The sequence below is a fragment of the Cyanistes caeruleus genome, chromosome 26 (genome assembly GCF_971803275.1).
Source record: "Cyanistes caeruleus chromosome 26, bCyaCae1.hap1.1, whole genome shotgun sequence".
NCBI lineage: Eukaryota > Metazoa > Chordata > Aves > Passeriformes > Paridae > Cyanistes > Cyanistes caeruleus.
The window spans coordinates 258,997-279,132 of NC_141726.1; the positions used below are offsets into that span (position 1 = coordinate 258,997).

The window sequence follows — 20,136 nt, forward strand, 5'->3', positions numbered from 1 at the left end:
ACAGCTGAAAGAATAACTTGAGCAGGCAAAAAGATCAGCCACAGGTTTTCCCTGCCCTAGGAGAAATATGACTGGGACAAAAAAAATTTCCATGTTTGCCTGAGCAGAATAATCTGCAAATGCAATCAACCATTTGAATGATTGATGCTTCTTGCTCTGCTCAAACTTCTCCATCAAAATTGTGGGGGGGGAAAAAAATCGCTGCTGTGGCTCTCCTCAGATCTCCCTGAGTGCAAGGACAGAGCCACACGAGCCAGCACAGCCCCGAGGGAACCAGCAAGAGTACAAAGCAGCATTTGATGTTCCCGAGCCTGTTCCAAGCAGCCCCGCTCCCCAGACCGGGAATCCGATCACAGCAACAAAAGCAAACAAGCCACGGTTTAAATAGAAGCAAAAACGTTGGAAGGGAAAAACCAATGAGAGCCAATGTTTACCCCGAAGATGGGAGAGTTTAGAAATTATGGCTGGGAGCCAACTCTCCAATATTTTTAGTTTCAGAAGGTTTGCAAACCTCAGCTGCCAATGTGGCCCTGTGCCCTCAGTCCTTGGACAGGTGACCTGCGGCAGGTGCAGGTCAATTTATCAGCTAATTACAATTAGGGCACAAAGAGGTGAGGTCATTATCATGGTTAGGGACACAGTGAAGAAGCTCAGGGGGGCATTAAGGAAAGGGAAAATGGACCCCAAAATGCAGTTTTAACACGGATTCAAACTAAGAACAAGGTCTTGCTAATTTTAGTTAAAAACCCAACTTTGGGAGCTGCTTTAAGGAGATGAAGAGTTCTGGGATTGTTTGTGATAGGAAACCACGAGGGATTAAGGAATTAGAGAGCAAACCATGAACCTTCCAGTGCCTTCAGGGTCTCTGGGAAAGCTGGAGAGGGACTTTAGACAAGGGACTGGAGGGACAGGACACAGGGAGTGGATTCTGTCCCGGATTGGAACACAGGTGTCTGCTAGGGAGGGCAGGAGCCTACCTTGGAATGAAAATGTAGGTTCCCTCCCTCCAAATTATTATAATTTTGAAATCAAGGGGCTCTCAGGCAGAGATCTGGAAGCAGGAATAACAGTTTTTTACTTTAAGGTCCCTTCCATCCCAAATCATCCCAGGATTTTAAGATTAAAACCTGGCAGCAGCAGAGGAAAGTGAGGAATTGGGGATCAGGCACAGCTGCAGCAGTCAGTGCTGTCCTGTGAACACATCAGGGAGAGCTCGAGTACAGAGATAAGACACAGACAAAAAAAGACAAAAATGAAGATGCTGCCTTGTGCTGTGACTGCCAGGTTTAGGTTTAGGGGAAGGACAACAAGTGATGACCAAATCCTCCCAGTGCCAACCCAGCTCTGTGTCCCTGACACTGCTGAGGTCAGCCCCACACACAGAAGAAACAAACCAGGTGTGAATGTATATTAATTTTATTCACATTTCCAGAGGAAAGCATTGGTGGAGTGCAAGGTCATGGCTAGTGTCGAAAAGCTCAAGTTTTTGGTTTAAAAAGGCGGAAATTTCTGAGGCTGAGCCGAGCCCCTGCTCCCTTCCCCTGCATCTGCTTCCAGTTCAAGTAACAGCAATCTCCAAAATAAAGCTGCCTCATCACATATTGAGGGGAATGTCAAAAACTTTAAAGGTCTCTGTGGTACAAATCCCTAAGCAGGGCAGAAAGGCAGCGGCAGGAACTCTTACACAGCTGAGCTGGCTTATCCCTGGGCTGAGTGCTGGCTTTTCCTCTGGCTGCTGAGTTTTGCTCTGGTGACACCAAATGCTCCTGTCCAACTTTCCTGAGATTCATCACCCAGAGCTGAAATTTGCTGCTGCTGTATTACGAGGATGATTGTTGGTGAAAAAAGAAAAAATTTAACAGGACTCCCAGCCAAGGAGAAAAAGAGAAAAGGAGAAAAAAAATGGATTACTTTGAATTTCAAAAACAGCAATAAAGGAACAAAAACACAGCCAGGAGTAACATTTTTGAGAACTGGAAATTCCCAGTTGGACTGCTGGCCCATGGGAACTTGTCACAGCTCTGAATGGCTGCTAAGGAACATATCAGAACTGGTGACTGGGTTCAGCTGGGCCAACAACTGGTTCCTGTTGACATCCAGCACACTCCAAATCCTCCCAGTCCCAGCTGGCATTAATCAGCTGCAGTTTTGCTCCCCACAGAGCCACAACTTTGGGATTTTTGCTTCAAAGTGCACATTTGAAATTACAGAAGGCATCAGATAACCAAAGGCCTCTGCAGAGGTCTGGCTGTGCCACAGCAGCAGAGCTTGGACAGGCAGCAGGAACAACTCACCAGGACGCTCTGGAAAGCAGCACCCCCTGACACAGCTGATGGATTCTGGAGTTATGGGGCTAAAGGATGGGCTGGTTTAGGTTTTTTCTATCTTGTAAATATCAGGGAGTTTTAAATGTGTCCAGTGAAGACACTGGAACTCTTTTTATCCTGTGAAGTTGCTGGATTTTATTGGAATACAGCTATATTTGGGAAAGGAGTGAGTAATAGATGTGTGCACATTCTTGCTTGCTCTGCAAAGACAATTATCAGATTACAAAAAAGGCACAAGAAGCACATTCCTCCTTCTTCCATCCCTAAAAGGTTCCTCCTTCCCCCCTGCTGAAAGCCTGTGCTGGCTGTCACTGAACAACCTCCAAGCACACATTTTCCTCTTTGATCCAGCTGGCTCGGAAGCCCCAAGGATTAAAGATTTCTCTTCTGTTTGAATAATTTCACTGACTAGAATCTCATTGCTTGTTTAACCAATTCTCTTCATCCTCCATCTATATATAGTAAAAGAAATGGAATTAATATTGTATCTTGGTTTATTGCTAGAGGCAATCTGCTGTCCCCCAACTCAGGCTCCCAAATGAAGGAGGTAAAACAGAAAATCTGGCAGGACCTGCTTGCCTGAAACAAGAAAAAGGCAAAATTGCACTTGCCCCACCTGGCTGGGTGGAAACTGGGGCAAGGAAGGGCTCAGGGTTATTTCCCAAGTCAGTGGAGAGCCAGGAATAAACAGCCCAGCCCTGGATCCTCTGCTCCAGTTGTCAAGAAACAATTTTGCTTTGCCCAGGAGGCGAGTTCTGTCAGAGGACAGGACATGCCACTTACAATTCAAGTCCTAATGCTGGATGTGCAGAGCAGGATAAAGGAATGTGACTCTTTGGTGAATATCCTGGTTATCATACTAGAAATGTATTTTAATAAACTAAATTCACCCTTGCCTACTCCCTAACACTGCAATAAATTTCTCCCCCGCTGCTGCCTGGCTGATATTTAATGGTAAATATCCCACCAAACCTGTGTCTTCTCTGTGAAGGCTTAAAATCCTGAAATTCTTATTAAAAAAAAAAAAAGAAACAAACTGCTCTAAATATTATTCCAGGACTGAATGGCTTCAGTGGTGTGGATTCTATTTACAATTTGAAGGAACCTTCTGCTTCAGACCAGTCACCAGAACCTTGTCAGCAGCAGAAGGACAGGACAAAGGACGTGGGTGATGCAGGAAGGGGGAACACGTGTGTTCCTTGTGTCAGCACGCAGGCATGGACAGCGTGTTCGCTCTGTTCCCGACAGCTCCTGGGGAGCCACGCGGCTGCAGAGATGCCAAGGCAGTTTGGGGTGCCTGTGGATGGATCACATCACCATGCAGTGCCCTGAGACACCCACACAGCCGGGCAGAACCTGCCTCTGGCAGCTCCAGCTCACACACCCAGTGCTCCCCAGGGCTGCTGGAGCAGGAACCAGCCGTGCTCCCAGCACAGGAACGTGCAGCAACGCAGCCCCAGGCTCCCTTCTCCACACACAGCAGCTCTCTCTCTTTTGGGAAATAACTGTTCCCCAATTTTGCTGTTTAAATCCTGACTCCTCTCCAATCTCACCCCCCTGTGTGCTGTGCCTGCCCCGCTCGCAGGGGCAGAGGAGCTGCTGCCTGGCCCTCCATCTCTGGCAGAACACCTCAGGGGGAGAAGGCCAAAGCACTTCACATCCATCAGTTTGGATGGTTCAAAAGAAAAGCCATTTGTTTCTAGGCAATCTGTTTACACACACACACTGCTGGCTTTCCAACTCCTGTTCCTAGGACTTGGCTGACAGGAGAAGTCAAGAACAAACACACACCAGTCCCCAAGTGCTCCTGGTTGTGCCATTTTGCCAGAAGATGTTCCTGGCCCAGAAGCAGCTGCACAAAAAGCACTGATGGGAGAATTACAGCTAAAATACATCTCTTTGTCTCAGCAGCAGATGCCCTTATGGGATCTTTGCCTGCCCAAAGCCACCTGCATTGCCCCTGCCTCCTGACAGGGAATGACAGGAATGAGGACATTGTGCAAGCTATCCCTGATGGAAATCCTCTGCCCATGCTCCCTTCCTGTGCAAGCAGCTCAGGAGCCAAGGGTACCACAACAACCAGGATCAGCAGGAAAAAGTGGAATTTAACAATCAGTCCTGAAAAGGTCAGCTCCTGAGTCACAGCAGTGAAGGATATGGGGGAGTTGTTTTGAAGAACATCTTTTTCCTCTCTCTTTTATTACACAGAACACATTAGTCTTGCTCGGGATCAGTCAGTCTTTCAGGCACTATCACTAGACACAAAGCCAGTTTTACTCAAAACTTTCTTCTTGCTCCTGCAGCTCCACCACTGCTACCCTGGATTCCCCTTAGAACTGGAGGTTTCTTCTCGATCTCAAAAAGAGATTGATATATCAAAACCAAATTCAATTACAAAATATAATAATATCGTCTTCTTGGAAGTGAAGCTGCCCCATATTCCAGACTGTGGCAGGATTTTTATAACCTTAAACCATTTTTACTAAGTTCTACTTAAAATACATCCGAGTCCCCATCCACCTGTCAGGTGTGTTGCAATGCTCACAGCTGAAGATCCATTCCTGGTTAATTCCTGCTGGCTCTGTCAAAGGCCTCCTCTCAGTTGTCTTCTGCAGACTTGAACATGAGGATGGCATTGTAGATCTTGAGGGCAGGGCCCAGCTTGATGCTGAGGATTTTAACAATGTCGTTCTGCTTGAGGAGCAGGAAGGCCTCTCCGTCAATCTGCTGGAGGTTGGAACACCAACAGGACGGGGATTAAACACCAAGAGACAGGCAGGATTCCCATTCCTGTCATTCTGGGATTCCTGCCCAGTTCTGGCCCCTACACTCCGTGATCTCCCCTTCCCAAGGGACACAGAGCTCGTCTCACGGCGCTTTCCCTAGGAATAGAGAAGCTCCAGGTGTCCTGCCCATGGCAGAGGTAGAATGAGATGAGCTTTAAGGGCCTTTCAACTCAAACCATTCCATGGTTCCAGATGTTAGATAGACTAAGGCATAGTGAAGATGCAATATGGCTGGAAAAACAGTCTCCTAATCCATCAACAAGGAGATATATTTGATTAGATGCAAATTAAGCAAGTGACGAACATACTACCGTGTGCAAATCCAGAATGCTGTAGGTAGCAGTGAGTGAAATCATGACACACTCTTTCTGCAAGAGGTTAAAAATTCACTCCAGCAAGAACATCCACAGAGACAACACAGATATAATTATTATAAACCCCAAATGCTGCAGGGATGAAGCCAAAGATTAATGGACAAAGACAAACAATATGTGTCTCCCTAAGTTATTCCATTAAAGTCCATTTACAGAGACTGACAGTGTCTCCTCCTCTTATTTGATGCTCACCAGTGCAGCACACAGCACTGGACACTCAGCCCAACCAGAATAACAATTCTGCTATTTTTGTACTCTTCCCAACTAGAATATATTCGGATGGCAATGCCTGGTGCAAGAGGAAACACTGAGTAAACTCAGAGAACACATAATTAAAGCAAAGAGCTGGGAGCCAGGAGATTTGGTTTCCCCCCATCTCACCAGACAAGAGACCCTTGGCAAGTTACTCACCCTGCCACTTCAGTAACTGGGAGTAACTGGGAAGTTAATTCCTGCACTGGGAATGACAGCAGTGCTCCCAGTTCACATATGGCCACACCATATCCCTGAATCTTATTTTCAAGCTGCCTCAAGTCTACACTGCTGCAATGAATGTATTAAAAATAGCTTGAAACAAATGGGACTGTGCTGTTTAAATTAAATAACAGAGTCAAGAGGAGCAGAAAACTGCTGGAAAACAGTCCTACATTTCAAAACGGTTTTGTGTCCAGTATTATTTATCCCTCTGCTTCATTTTCACTGCATTGCCTCACACTTGCTTATTTTAAACCGTCCTGCCCTGAACTGGACCTAGAAGCAAGTCTGTGCTTTATTATTAATTTCTTTGTTCCATCTTATTTGGATGGGTTTTAGAATCCTGTGCACAATTTGTTCTCTTTGCTCCTAATGTAAGCAGCAACTTATCCCCCTCCAGCCCCCCACCAAGGGAAGTCTGCAAGGTTTTATTTATCCTGGACAGGAGCACTTGGAGGCTGATCCTGGACAGTGTGGGGGAGCTCAGCTCTCCTGTCACTCACACCTGTATTCTGGCCAAAGCCAAACTGCTAAAAGGGTTTTAATTTCAAACTGACACTGAGGATTGAGCATAAACTGGAAAACAACACAAGTCCCTCGAAGTGTGGTGCAGGAAATCACACTTTGAGGCTGCAGAAAATGAGGATTAGAACAGACTGTGGTTATGGCACTCTCAGAATAAGAAAGCAGTCACTGTGTTAGGACCAGAAGAAATAAAATACATGGAGAATGGTTGCATTTATTAGGAGATTTGCTGGTACCTCTCACCTTTGAATACACCTTCCCTAGAACTCCCTTTTACACTCAGCTACAGTGAAAGATGGGTTCATTTGAACAAATTTCACTATTCCCACTATATTCAGTTTGTGAGTGTTCTACTGTATTGTCACATTGTGGACAGTGCTTTTTGCAAGCCTCTATTTCTCTTGCTTCCTATTTTGTGTGTGTCTGCAGAGTTTTTAAAACAAGGGAAAACAAAACACAGATACATAAACCCATGAAATGCTCTGCAGATTCCCCCTGAAAGGGAGCCAGCTCTGTAGCAGCCAGTGATTACAGACCTGCCCTTTCCACTCACTGCCACCGAGTGACTGCAGTGGCTCCAGCCCTCCCCTGGAGCTCTCAGAGCCACACAGGAGAGCTGCAGGGACAGAATCACAGAACCATGGGATGGTTTCATTTGGAAGGAATCTTAAAGCTCATCTTGTTCCACCTAACACAGGACACGCTCTGACTTCCCAACCTCTGCTTTTTGAAAAGCAAGGTTCCCCTCCTGCTCTCACCCCAGCCCAAGGGACGATTCCCACTTGATTCCTGGGGAGCCCTGCACCTTCCAGGCTCCCCAAGAGGAGCAGGCATGTCCTCGTTAGAGGCAGCAGATGAGATCCTCACTAACCATTCCAACAGGGCAACTTCAGAGCAGTGCCAAGCCCATGGCACAACGGTCCAAGACAGGATGTTAAGCATAAGCTCCGTGATTGGAGCTGCAGGGGAGATTTAAAGCAGCAGGATGCAATTAGCCATGGTGGAACTCAGCTCCATGCTGAGGCTGCCTCCTGAATGGCACTGCTGTGAGGACATGGCTGAGGAGGTCTGAGCTCTCTGCCCTAATTCCAGGGTCTGGGCACACCCCCCTTACCTCTTCCCTGAACACAGAGGCTTGTTCTTTGCAGCCAGGTAAACGCTGGATAAAGCTCACCACCTTCGATTGCATGTGAGAGAAAGAAACACAGACAATTAAAATGAGACAGCATCAAGAAAAATCCTCTTGCTTCTGTATGAGACTTCTCTATGCAAGAATTTTTAAAACTTTAATACTCAAAGCTCTCACATTAATGAAGGATATAGATGGAAAACATTGCTGGGTTGTTGCTGAAACTCCTTTGCCTATTTTGGTTACCACCAATAACTGCCCTTATTGCCATTTGACCATTCCTCTCCCTGTAAGAATCCAGCTTCTCCACTCCTCTAAAAGCTGCTCACAGCATCAACATTATTTTTCCAGATTAAAAGCTGTATATGGCTTAGACTACTTTAAATTCACTCACAACTTCACTTTCTTTACAGTACTGATGGAAAGTAAAACAAGAAGAAAGTATTTAGACAATTTCCCAAGATTACATGCCTGTAAGAGACAAGATAAACCAACTGAATGAGCATTGCTGCTTTACCAACATGCAAAGGCAGAAGAGCTGGGAAGGAAAGGAGTTTTGGCTTCATTTAATCTGCACTGGGTGCACAGGATCCACGGAATCAAGAGGATTAAACAAGGAAAAGTTAATTTTACATTTCACATTAGGGAAAACCTTTCTAAGCAAGGAATCTGTTAACATTTGGAATAATCTCCCTGGAGGCATGCAAGCAGCCCTGGGTTGCATTACATAACAGCAAGGAGTGTGAAGAGCAGTCCTGTGTGCAGTGGAGGACGGCTTGATGTGCATTGTCTTCTCCAGCTGCAGCTTCACTGGTTCACAGGAGATTTGTATATTGAGGCATAATCAGATCAAACATCTCCTGTTAATTGGGTGCTCCCTTGCAGGAGCAGCTCTGCTTCATGAGGCATAACCATGTGAGTTGTTGCAGATGTGACATTTCTTCCCTGTACACAAACAAGCAGCTGGGAGGGGTCACTGTCAGATCCAGGCTCCCTTCAACTTGGAATTGTCAAACTCTGTCCTAAATCACGTCCCTGTACTTCCAGATTATCCCACCACTAGACTTGGAGTCATTCCCTCCCCCCAGTTCTAGCCAGGCAGGAATGGGGCTCTCAGAGTGCCCTCCAGGTTTGCTCTGCCCTGGCAGGAGCAGCTCTGACTCCTGTGGTTTCTGTTATGTAACCTGAAAGCAGTCTCCCTCTCCTTCATCCTCCTCTTCTGCTCCATCTTAAAGGGAACTCCTGAAATCCCCATCTCTGTTGGGCAGTGACTCCAAATTTTCTTCTGCAGAAGTGTAAACTCCCATTAGTAACCAATAACAAAACACTACTTTCCTTTTGAGCCCCCCCCATCTGCTAATAATTAAAACACAAATGAAAATCCTTCTGCCAGGCCTGGCTCCTTCCAGAATTTAAAAGACAGTTGGACCCCTGGGGCAAGAGCTGAGTGCTCTTTAGTGTCTGTGGCACTGAGGCTGGCAGACACCTCCAGGGAATGACCTGGGCTTGCCCTGCTCCTGTAGCCTTCCCTGCACAACTGCTGCTGGCCACTGTCACCAGCACAGAGTGAGAGGCTTTGATCTGCCCCACGGTCCTTTGTAGGGACACAAACAGCAGCCCTGGGGCTTTCCAGGAACGGGGAACAGAGAGGGAAGGGAGATGCAAGAGGAGGAAATGGGAGAGAAGGTCCTCAGGATACGAGACAGACCCTGGGTACCACGGACCACAGGGACCTGCCTGGCTGTCCCTGCTGGGGAGGAGGGTTCCCAAACCAAGATGGGCAGCTGAGGGATGAGGAAGGCTTGGGAGCACAAGAACAAAACACCACAGGAAAACAACACAACCCCACAATGGTGGCAGGGAAGCCTTGGGCCCTGGGAAAGGCTGAGACTGGGGGGGCTCACAGTGTGGCTGGGACAGGTGTTGGACAGGCTGGCAATATCTCAGTGGGATCAGAGCTGAGGAGGTAAAAGTCTGCTGGCCCTTCCTGCTGTAACCATCCATGGCTCAGACCTGTCTGCTTACACTCCCAAAGCAGACACTAGTGAAGGGAAAGGGCTTGAAAAGGGGCTTTTCCTGAGAACACCCTGGAAACTTCCAGAAACCCCTCTGGAAGGTGCTGCTGTGAGGCAGACACACCGAGATCAGCACAGGACAAAGCAGCCCCACACCACAACCCTTCAACAGCTGCTGCAGGACTGACCCCTCTGAGGCCACAGTGAGGAGCTGGGTTAACTGGGATTTACAAACCCACTCACACTGGGCACAAGGACAGTCCTCTTCCCCCCACCCCGGTATTAGCATTTGAAGCGGGATTAACTAATGAACAATAATACATCTGTAATGTTCTTCTGTGAGTCAATATGCTCTGAAAACATGACAGGAAGCTTTCAATAAATACCTAAGCTGCATTAAAGTAACTACTCTTAGTGACTGCTCAGTGTTACCAGACTCTCTTAGCTTGAGGGCCCCTAAATACTGCTGCTGCTCTGCCACTTCAGCTGCTCTCATCCAGCAGAGAATTACAGCAATGTTTTAGTCTTCAATGTGGGTTTTATAAAATAAAAACCAGCTCTTCAGCCTGAAACCAAAGGAGAATTTTACACCCCCATCACTCCTGTTTCACATCAGCAGAATGGACTCCTTTGTGCAGCAGAGTTCAAAGCACAACCCAAAGGCAAGTGGGAAGATGTTTGCCCTGCAGGAGGATGTTGGGAGCCCAAATGCTGACAGGCCAAATGCACTTTGGGCTCCCTAAAACACAGCAAGTCCTGCTGCTTTCAGCTCCAGACCTGTGGCTACATTGCACTGCACACGCTGATCCTCAGAGAGACCATAAATTGATTCCTCTGGGAATTTGTGATGAACATAATTTGCAAAATCAGACACACTTTGCTGAAATTCAAGATAAAACCTGTAATGACTTCAGCCAGTCCATTGTTGTGCTGCAACTGAGCTTTTTAATGTGCCATTCACCAGCAGCCAGAAGTTCCCCAGTTGTTTCAGGCTGCAGCAGAGTTCAGTTTATGCTGGGTTTGAATCACTATATCCAGTGCCCTGCATCCATGTCTGTGGTCCCTGCTCACACTCATCCGTCATCAAACTAATATCCCAGTTAAATCTATCCAGCACTTGCTTTAAAGGTCAGCTGCAAAGGACAAATTTTATTTGGCTTGGATCCTGACACTGTACTTCCATGATGCATCCTCCTGTTTTATCCAAAAGAAAGAGATTTTGATTATCATGTCAGAGGATTATCTGCATCTGACTTTATTGATTTGCTAAAAGACCTTTTGGACAAATCATTGGAAGCTTTCTCAAAAGGACAGGAACAGTAAATTTTTCACATATTTTTTTCCTCCTAGGTATAAATTTAATTCTAACACATTTTTCTGAAAAGGGAAAAAAAACAAACCCCACAACCAAAACCCAACACTACCACCAAACCACAACAACTCAACAAAAAAAAGGACCCAGTTTTAAAACATCACCACTAATTGTTCCATCCCTTTCCCAACAGCTGTGGTTCCCATCTCCCAGATCACTGTAATCCCACCAGTCTCTAGCACTCCCACTCCTCCAGCATGAAGAGAACGTCAAGATTGGATTTATCTGATGTTAAGAGGCACTTACGGAAAATGCACTTTCTAAAAGTCTCTGAAGATCCTCTCTGCATCATGAACAGCAGTACTTTTTTCCTGCTTTGCAGATTCCCTGCATCCTTGCAAGCACAACACTACAGCACATTTTTCTGGGATTAAATGCCCTGCAATTAAGCACCAGGATCCAAATTGTCACCACTTCCCAAGTGCAGAGAGAAATATTATTTGTGCCCAAGGCATTGAGGCAAAAACCAACTACTCAGCACACAAAACACTCTGGCTTTTTCACACACCACCTAATTACAGGAGACATCTCAAAAGCTGCAGAGACACATCTCCAGCTGCACAGCTACCTCTGCCAGAAATCAGGTCAGGCTGTGGGCAGTTCTGTTCCCAAGGAATCAGGCAGGGAGAGGCAGCAGGAGTGGGCATGCACAGTGCAGTTTGGAATTCTCTGCACTGTAAAAGTGAATCAGCAGCAAAGTCACAGGAGAGGGGGAGGGAGATCAGAGAAAGGGAATCTGCTGTCAGAATGATGTTTCAGGCCTGTGGACTGAGAGATCAAGGGGAAAATAAACAGAGAGAGGGAGGGAATCCTGTTGAGGGCAATAAGCTGTGGACACCAGAGGGTCAACAGGGGTCCTTCCCCTCCCTGATAAAAGGTCTTGGGTCTAACTTCCAGCTGAGTCAGCTGTGGTGCACGCACAGCAAACACAAGAGCACTGCCTAGGACAGGGAGGGAAGAAAAGATGTCTCCCGGTTAGCACTCAGAGAAGGAGTGCTCTGACATCCCTGCAGCCCTGGAGAGCAGAGCAGGGAACAGGTAACTCACCTCCTCCACAGTCCATTTGGCAACTTGTTTGGCTGTCAGGCCCGAGACCTCCGGCAGGAGCCTGCAGTGCTGCTCCCAGAAGAGATGCAGGCGGTGGGTCGGGTTAGAGGCCAGGGAAGGCATGAAGATAGACTGGTGGAGGGCCTGCTGGAGATCCAAATCAGGGCCTGGAAAAGGAAACAAGACAAGTCAGAGCCAGGCTTCAAGTAGGAGCAACTACAAGAAAGCAGAAGGAAGGGTCACAGCCTGGAGTTCAGCAAGACAGGGTAAGCAGAGCCAGGCAGAGCTACTGTGTGGCACACGGAGCTCTCAGGGCATTCTCCCCACCCTCCCGAGCAGGAGAAAGGGAAAAAAAAGATAAGATTGCCAGGCTGGAGGCTTTATCGTTAGCTTCTTCCCTGGAAAATGATGTCATGCTGCTAACAGAGAAGATGTTTGCAGCGTTTTATTGACAAGGTGGAGGAGTTCTGGTAACAGCATCCTCGGCTGGGAACTGATGGCACCGTTCCAGCCCCAGCTGTAGCCAGAGCTCTGTGCTGCCAGCACGGCCTGGGCTCGCTCCCCAGGAGACTCCCAGGCCAGGAGAGCTCAAGGTACCTCCAGACATCAACTCCCTCCTCATGTGTCAAGTGACGGAAGCTTTGAAAACCAAGGCAAAAAAGGGAGGAAGGAATCACCCCTCCCTGATGAGCTCACTGGAGCAGTGCAGAGTCACGGTCCTACAGGGACGTGCTGCTCATACAAGAGGCCAGGCAGAGCATGGGAGCAGGCTGGGGAGCACTGCTCTGCTTTACAGTGCCACGGGGGGCTGCCCCTGAGCCCCGGCCCTGCAGGCTGCCCAGCACCATTCCCACAGCATTCCCACTTAATCCCAGCCCTTGGGAGAGCTCTGTGTGCCTGGAGCAGCCGCTGCTCTGCTGCTCCTGCTGCCTCTGCTGCTCTGCTGCTCCTGCTGCCTCTGCTGCTCCTGCTGCTCTGCTGCTCCTGCTCAGCAGCTCTCAGTGGGCTGGGGTGGAAGATGCAGGGGTGAACAGTCACCATGTGGAAAGCACAAAGGAAAACAGCCGAAATACAAAGAATAAACAGATTCCCAGAGTTTGCCAGCTTCCCCCCAGCCAAAGGGGAAGCAGCTCTGGGGGTAAACCCTGTCCTAGTGAACAGCCACTCCCCTGGCCCCAGAGCCCCTCAGCTCAGCTCAGCTCATCTCCACATCCCTAAAGCTCATGAAATAGCATCAAATAACATCAAATTTCTAATAATGAAACCAAGGGAGGATAAATAAAGCCTGGGGAGGATAAATAAAGCCTGAGTAAGAACTGCTCAGTTGAGGAGTTCCTGGTGCTGAGAGGGCACAGGACCTGCTCCTGAGAGGGCAATCACCCCCTCCTTCCCTGCTGCACTGCTGCAGGGGTGAGGACAGACAGCAGCTGGTCTTGTCCCCACCTCCTGCTCCAGGAGGTCCCACTCGTGCCCAGGGTCACCCCCACTGCCACATCCCTGCTGGCTGGGCACTGCTTCCATCTCTGACCAATTCCTTTTCTCCACTAAGCCCAAATCCCTGCTGGACTAGGCACCCAAAACATGACCTAGACAAGTGACTTTCCCTCTGACGAAGAAACAGTGATCTCATAGTTTAAACACAGCTGGGAGGAAAGCTCTGGGTAATTGTGAAATTGCAGGTCAGTGGATAATTGCATTTCCCTCCCCTGATTTCCATCACTCCATGGAAGGTGAATGTGAAGGGAGAGTGGGCAGCTTTCCCTGCCAGCTGCAACTGCAGCATGGAGCTGGCAGATCCTCAGCTCTGACTGCAGAACTCAGCACTAGGTAAAAATGAGTATTAAAAAAAAATAAAATAAAAATCCAGGCACCTGTCCCAGTTTGTGTCTGCTTAGCTATTTTTGATTGGAGACTTATTACCATGTTAAATCCTCCTAAAAGCCTGGTCAGCTCCGTTCTCTGAAATGGCTTTTTATAGTAAATCTGAAAGTTAAGCATATGGTTTGCTAAAGTGATAGCAGAAAGCTGCTCTGAAAACTTAACCTGTCATGTACCAAGAAAAATCCCCACTGTTCCTCCATTTAGCTTTTCATTTTCTTTTTCATCCTTAAGAGAGCCTTTAAAAAGTCCTCCAATGATTCAGAATATGTTTCTGAATACCCATGAGAGTCTAAAAAAAGGGGTTGATGGAACCTAAACTATCTGCTAAGTTTTGAGCAAGTGTCCCTTGAGCCCAGTGCTGGCTCTGTCAGAGCCTGACACTGGTCACAGACTGTTTGGGAACCCCCTGCCACCAGACAGGAGTTTGCAGTGGCACAAAAACAAGTGCAAACTTGCCTTCTCACTTAATAAATACAAGACACCACTCTACAGATTATTAAAACTTTCACCCTTTCTTCTCATTTTAAAGGAAGAAAAACTACCACTGCCATCATCTCCAGGATGTGCTTTCTCTTGACAGTGGAATCAAAGACAAAAAAAGCTGTGAAGTTTGGAATGCTCCTCGTGACTGTGGGGATACTGCAGAGGTAGGCACACACAGAGAAAGAAAGAATAAAATTTAACCAACCTTTCCCATTGTTCTCCTGTTTCACCAACTGAAACTTGATATAGGCATGTGAGCACCCAAGCCTGAAAGCAACAATTACAAAACATTTCAGAAGATACAAAAATGGATTTAATTTCTTCTCTATACAAAGATTAATGGGATTTATAGAAATTAAACATTTTTTTCCTCTTAAAATAAGCAATAGATGCATCCCTGACCTCTCTCTGAGTTAAGGGCTGTTCTATTAAATTAATGGCCAGAACTCAGATCTGAGTTTGCTAAAGGAAAGAGAGAGCCCAAAACAACAGGAGGAAGGGAGGAGACTTACCATGCCATGCTAAAACACTCTGCTGCGAAACCCTGATCAAACTGGGCTGTTTTTTATTTACACCTTTATTTCAGATACAGCAGCAGCAGCAAGAAACACAACTGTTAATGCATGAAAATACATCACAAAACTTTTGTTTACATTTTTGGTGTGGCTTTGATGTCTGCAGAGGAATCCTCCTCTCCCCAGCCTCTCTCCTGACTGTTTTCTGATTGCTCTGATGGAGTGTGGATGCTACTTTGACACCACTTTTCACTGTCTGGTGCAGATTTTCTGAAAAGACAGATAAATGACAGTAGCTGAGCTGACATCCTCTGTTCCCTTTTCCCACAGGAGAGCAAAGCTGACTGCTCCTGGCAAGTGAGAGCAACAACCACCACCTTGTGGCAGAACTTTCCTCTCCCTTCCACGAGAAGAAAGTGCTTTGTTCCTCTTGAGCAAGGATTGAGAGAGTTCATGTGAAATAAATTTGCCTCTGTGGACTCAGCCTCTGATGCCAGCAGATACAAGAAACCACTGTGTAATGCTGGAAGCAAGAGATTTAAGATTTCTGAATCTTGATACCTCAGGATAACATTTAAGAGTTTCCTGACTAAGTTTGATGCATCAACTGAGCTACAGAGTTGTCCAAGGGAGGACAAACAGCACCAGATTTACAGGCTGAATTCAGACCTCCCACTATCAGGAAATTAAATACTTGGAAGAAAAGAAATATATTACAATTCTAAAATGTCATATATTCTGTGAGAATTCAAAATCTCCCAAGGGAGCTTTATGGCAGCAGTGCCACTGAAATGCAATCAGTTTTGGTGTGGAAATTAGGGAATGAAGATGACTGCATTGTTGTGGCATGGGAGGAAGCAGTTTGGCCATGAAGGCCAGGGAGGAGAAAGAAGTGTTCATTCATTTTTCCTGGACAAATAGATCTTGAAAATGTTATAAATCTGAACAAACAGATGGACTTTTAAATATAGATAAGCCTTCACATATAACAAAAAACTGAAGTATTGCTGGAGTTTGCCCTAGTGAGTCTGGATTTGTGAAGACTAAAAACCATCTTAAAAAAATCCTTCATATCCTGGTCTGTCCCATGACAGGCTTAACCAACTCCTGCACTCCAAGAACTAAGGCACAGTTTCCTTCAATGCTGCTCAGCTGCAAGATTTTCTGGTAAGAAAATGAAGTATCTAAGAGTGCTCAGTCTGCTTGCTGCTAAGTGATACACACAGTGCTCAGCCGACTGGGGTGGATCACAGTTACAGTTTAATGGTGCAAAATAACCTTGGCTTGACAGTTTTAGCACAGGAAACGAAAGAAAAGAATATATTTTAAATTGAAACAGCAAGGAAAAATTTATGGAGACAGAATGCAATTTCCTTTGTTGGAATGTGACCAGAGCACCAGGATTAAGGAATCAAGAAACCTATTAAGGCATGTGAGGGTATAAAAGTAGACTGCTCTGTGTAAAGAGTGTCTGGGGCACAGGCCAATATTACAGACAGATGAACTCAATGCTCTGCTGCGTCACTGCCACTTCTGGTGGTTTTCACCCTTGGAAATGCTTTTCCTCCCCAGTACCTGGCCAAGAGTAAAATCCAGCTCACCTGGATTGTGAAGAGCCACTCTGAGAAGATTCCACTGCTCCCAGCAATGGGCCAGGGGTGTCCAGCCTCCTGGCTTTCTGCATGCTGTTCCCAGGGGAAGGTCTCTCCCCACTCAGCCGGTCCTGTAACAGGTTTTCTCTGCTGAGGTTCACATCAGAGTATGGGCAGCCAACTAAGCTGTGACAGGAAGAGAGAGAGGGCAATGAAAGCTTTACAGTCATACAGTCTTCCCTACCTCGGGCAGAGAAATCCATCACAAACCCAGAAAAAAAGGGGCCACACACTCTCAGGTGGTGCTGTTACCCAGCTCTAAGTGTGAGAAAGCAGAGGACTATATGGCAGGATTAAAAACCAAAGTCATGTTGTTAAAGAGCCACCACAGAGGACAAAAAGGGTTCATCCTCTGTAACCTGCTTATTAGAACAGCATTTCATGAATCAACAGAGTTCTGCAACTTTCAGTCTGAAAAATTCAAAGCACTTTACTACATTATAAACTACCAGGTCTTCTGACCTCCCACCTGAGATTGTTTTCTCGCTCTTAAAATAATTTACTTGAGAAAAAGCTTCCTCTTCCAAGAGCAGGAAATCAAAAGGCAGAGCACAAAACATGAGCAACCTCTCCTCACTGATACTTTAACATCCTATCCATGCCCTCTCCTCTTTAACTGTCTACTTGTATGTTGTTCTTTGGTATATTATTTCACAAACAGAACTCCTTCAGTACTGCTGGAATGTAGAAACTGGAGTGAATGAATCTGTTTGCATTGCAGCCATCATGATTATAGTGGTATAAAAAAAATTTATGATCAAACAGCCTGCTTAGACACAAGAGGGAGCTGCGATTGCAGTTATAGCTATCTCCAGAATAACCACCCTGAGATCATTTCAGTGCAGTGCAATTGCTTGGTGCATTATTACTATTATTATTATTATTATTATTATTAGTGTTGTTGTTGTTGTTGTTGCTGCTGTTGCTGTTGCTGTTGATATTGTTGCTATTATTATTGTTGTTGCTGTTGATATTGTTATTACATACGTGTAATGTGTTCCGTAGCGGGGGCCCCGGACGTGCCCGATCCCCTGGCACCCCAGAGTAGGACACGCCTGTCCCACTGCTCCCTCTGGATCTTCAGCACCTGAGAGCAGTAAAATATGGAAGATGAAGAGATTTGCAGGTGAGGAGCAGCCTGCACTTAGGAAATTACCCATGTAACAACAGAATGTCCTGTATTTACCTAGAGGGACCTGCAGAGCATGTCCAGTTTTGTCACACCAGCCCACAGGATGGATGTCAGGGCTGTCTGCATCCACCCAGAAATCGTAGTGATGGTCCCAGCCATCAAAATGTATCTGAAAGAAGCAGAAGTGTCAGGGAAAGACACAATTCAGGGCATGACTCAGCTTTTACGTTAACTTCCCCCTTTGTTTCACCTTGCTCAGCTTGGGGCTGATTCATTCACTCTTTCAGATCAATCTTTCAGTCAGGCACAATCATCTCTGTGCTCAGTTTAACTCTTTCTTTTCCTGCACCTGTGTTTCACAGAATAACCAGGTTCTGAAGATGCAGTCTGTCACCCTGCAGCCCGTGGGGTGCTCTAACACACAAAGTCCAAAGTTATGCAAATACAAATGCTTATTTGTTTTGTTTTCTGTGGATCCCAAAACACTGTAAAAGCCAACAAGTTTGGTGAGTTTTGCAGTTTTCTGCTGGATGAAGAGACTGGTGTTAGCTCAGATCAGGTCACGTTAACAGAGACTGAGGAGCACTGGGGTTTAAAGGCTACTGGGTTGTTCATGCAGCAAAGTTTCAATGTACAAATTGAGTATCATGCCACTACAGACTGGCAAAGCTTGGCTTTTGTTCACAGCAATGAGACTCAGAATCAGCCAGATAATGGGGAGTGAACTCCACTCCTGCCAGTGTAATCATCCTTTGGGAGGGAGACCTGTGGCCACGGAGTCTCCATCAGTGCAGCCTCCACTTTAACTGGCTCACACTTAGTTCCTCAGAAGCCAAAACACAATAGATTATTTGGGCAATGTATCTGCATGAAAAGACTAGGTTAAAATGCATTTATGTGACAAATTTGTACTGGAGAATGACACTGCTTCCCACATGTACCAGGGTTTAAATTGCTTTGGGTTTTCCTTTCCAGTCAGGCAGCTTCCCCAGCAGAACACTCCTGCTGCCACCAGTCACGGAGATCACACAGAAAATGCCAAGAGATGGGACATCACACTGTGGAGTGTTGGTTTAAAACAGTTACATTGGAACAGTAACTAACAACACTAACAACTAACAACAACCAGGCCAGTTTCAGATTCCAGCAAAACAAAGCAATAGGAACCATTTCCAGCTGGGCAGGCCCAGAGGCCTCAGCAGCTGCTGCTGTTTGCTGCTCCTCGTTGTGAAGGGATGCTCCCCCTGTGCTGCCCATCCCGGGGTCCTCAGCACAGGTTCTGCTCTTGGGACCGAGGTCATACCTTAACACGGTGGTTGTCTTTGTCAACGATTGTTGCCACTCTTATCAAGATGGGATTTCGTCTGTCCACAGCCTCTAACTTCATATTAACCTGGAATCCATGAGGAGGACGCTGGAAGAGAGGATTGTAAACAGAATGCCAACAAGCCTTGGAGTTCAGAGCTGGCACCTCCTCTGAATGAAATGTGCTCCAGTTTCCATCCACCCCTAGCTGCCTTTGGAGCTTTGAGTTATCCCACATGGCAGACTGTTCAGAGGCTAAAATCACAGTTCCCAAGAGGTTAAAATCACAGTTCCCAAGAGGACTGAGCCTCTCTTCCAACCTGACTATTCAGGTTAATGAAATTATTAAAATCATTCTTCCCTCCCAGTCTTCCTTACCCTTTTTACTGCCAATGGCTGGGGCAGGAAGGAGATGCACTCCTGAGCTAAGGGGTTTAACTCCACACCTGAAGTTCCTCTTTGATCATTTCACAGGGACACAGACATCTATCAGTGGGCTGTCAGACACTGGACACAGCACAAAACAGAGAATCTAAACTGCTTTTATTTTCAAGAGTATCTTACTGAACCAGCCAACCTTGTCTGTGCTCCCTGAAGCTTGAGCTGAGTGCTCAAGGTCCAAATCCTGCCCAGAAGAGGAGCCAGGCTCTTTGTTTAAGCCTTTCTGAAGGGTTGCTGCCCTTCTGGCAGTAGTTTATGAATGTTTTGGAATTGCAAGCCCAAGAGGATGGGCTGAAATAACAATGCTTACATTGGAGCTGTCTCCTGAGTTTTTGGGTGGAGAGGGCAGAAATCCAGACCCAAGATCTGCTATTTGTACTGATGACCTGTGTCTCCAGACTACATAAGACAGCTCTTTAAAATTGTTAAAAGCTAATTCAGTGAGAAATGCCTGTTCTGGCTCTCAACCCGCATTTTTATGTACTGATTTCCTGTAATTGCTAGCTGGAATAATAATAATAATTTTTAAAAAATCAATAGCTTCGCCATTTATTTACACTTCAGTCCAACCAAGCCAGAAAAATAAAGAGGTTTGATCTTGAAATAGTTCTATTAACTGCTGATATATCAAATACCTTTTCTTTTCTGTCTCATTTTTGAAACACAGTTTTAGATGCT

At 46.3% G+C, this 20,136-nt stretch overlaps 1 protein-coding gene across 14 annotated transcripts in view; it reads right to left on the bottom strand.

Annotated features, from left to right (window-relative positions):
- Positions 1–1,400: 1,400 nt before the first annotated feature.
- The window catches only part of LOC111939047 (lethal(3)malignant brain tumor-like protein 4), a 32,925-nt gene continuing 14,189 nt past the window's right edge, over positions 1,401–20,136 (bottom strand). For 5 of the 14 annotated variants that reach the window (XM_086863748.1, XM_086863746.1, XM_023941039.2 and 2 more), the window contains 9 exons: positions 19,016–19,126; positions 17,767–17,881; positions 17,568–17,667; positions 16,530–16,706; positions 15,067–15,198; positions 14,619–14,680; positions 12,050–12,216; positions 7,601–7,663; positions 1,401–5,054 (listed from right to left, as the gene is read on the bottom strand). In XM_086863748.1, coding sequence (XP_086719874.1) covers positions 4,926–5,054; positions 7,601–7,663; positions 12,050–12,216; positions 14,619–14,680; positions 15,067–15,198; positions 16,530–16,706; positions 17,568–17,667; positions 17,767–17,881; positions 19,016–19,126 — 1,056 coding nt within the window. In that variant the 3' untranslated portion in view covers positions 1,401–4,925. Of the gene's footprint in view, positions 5,055–7,600; positions 7,664–10,513; positions 10,825–11,248; positions 11,382–12,049; positions 12,217–14,618; positions 14,681–15,066; positions 15,199–16,529; positions 16,707–17,567; positions 17,668–17,766; positions 17,882–19,015; positions 19,127–20,136 lie in introns of those variants that run through there. The other 9 variants (XM_086863751.1, XM_086863749.1, XM_086863752.1 and 6 more) reach the window with 4 other exon arrangements.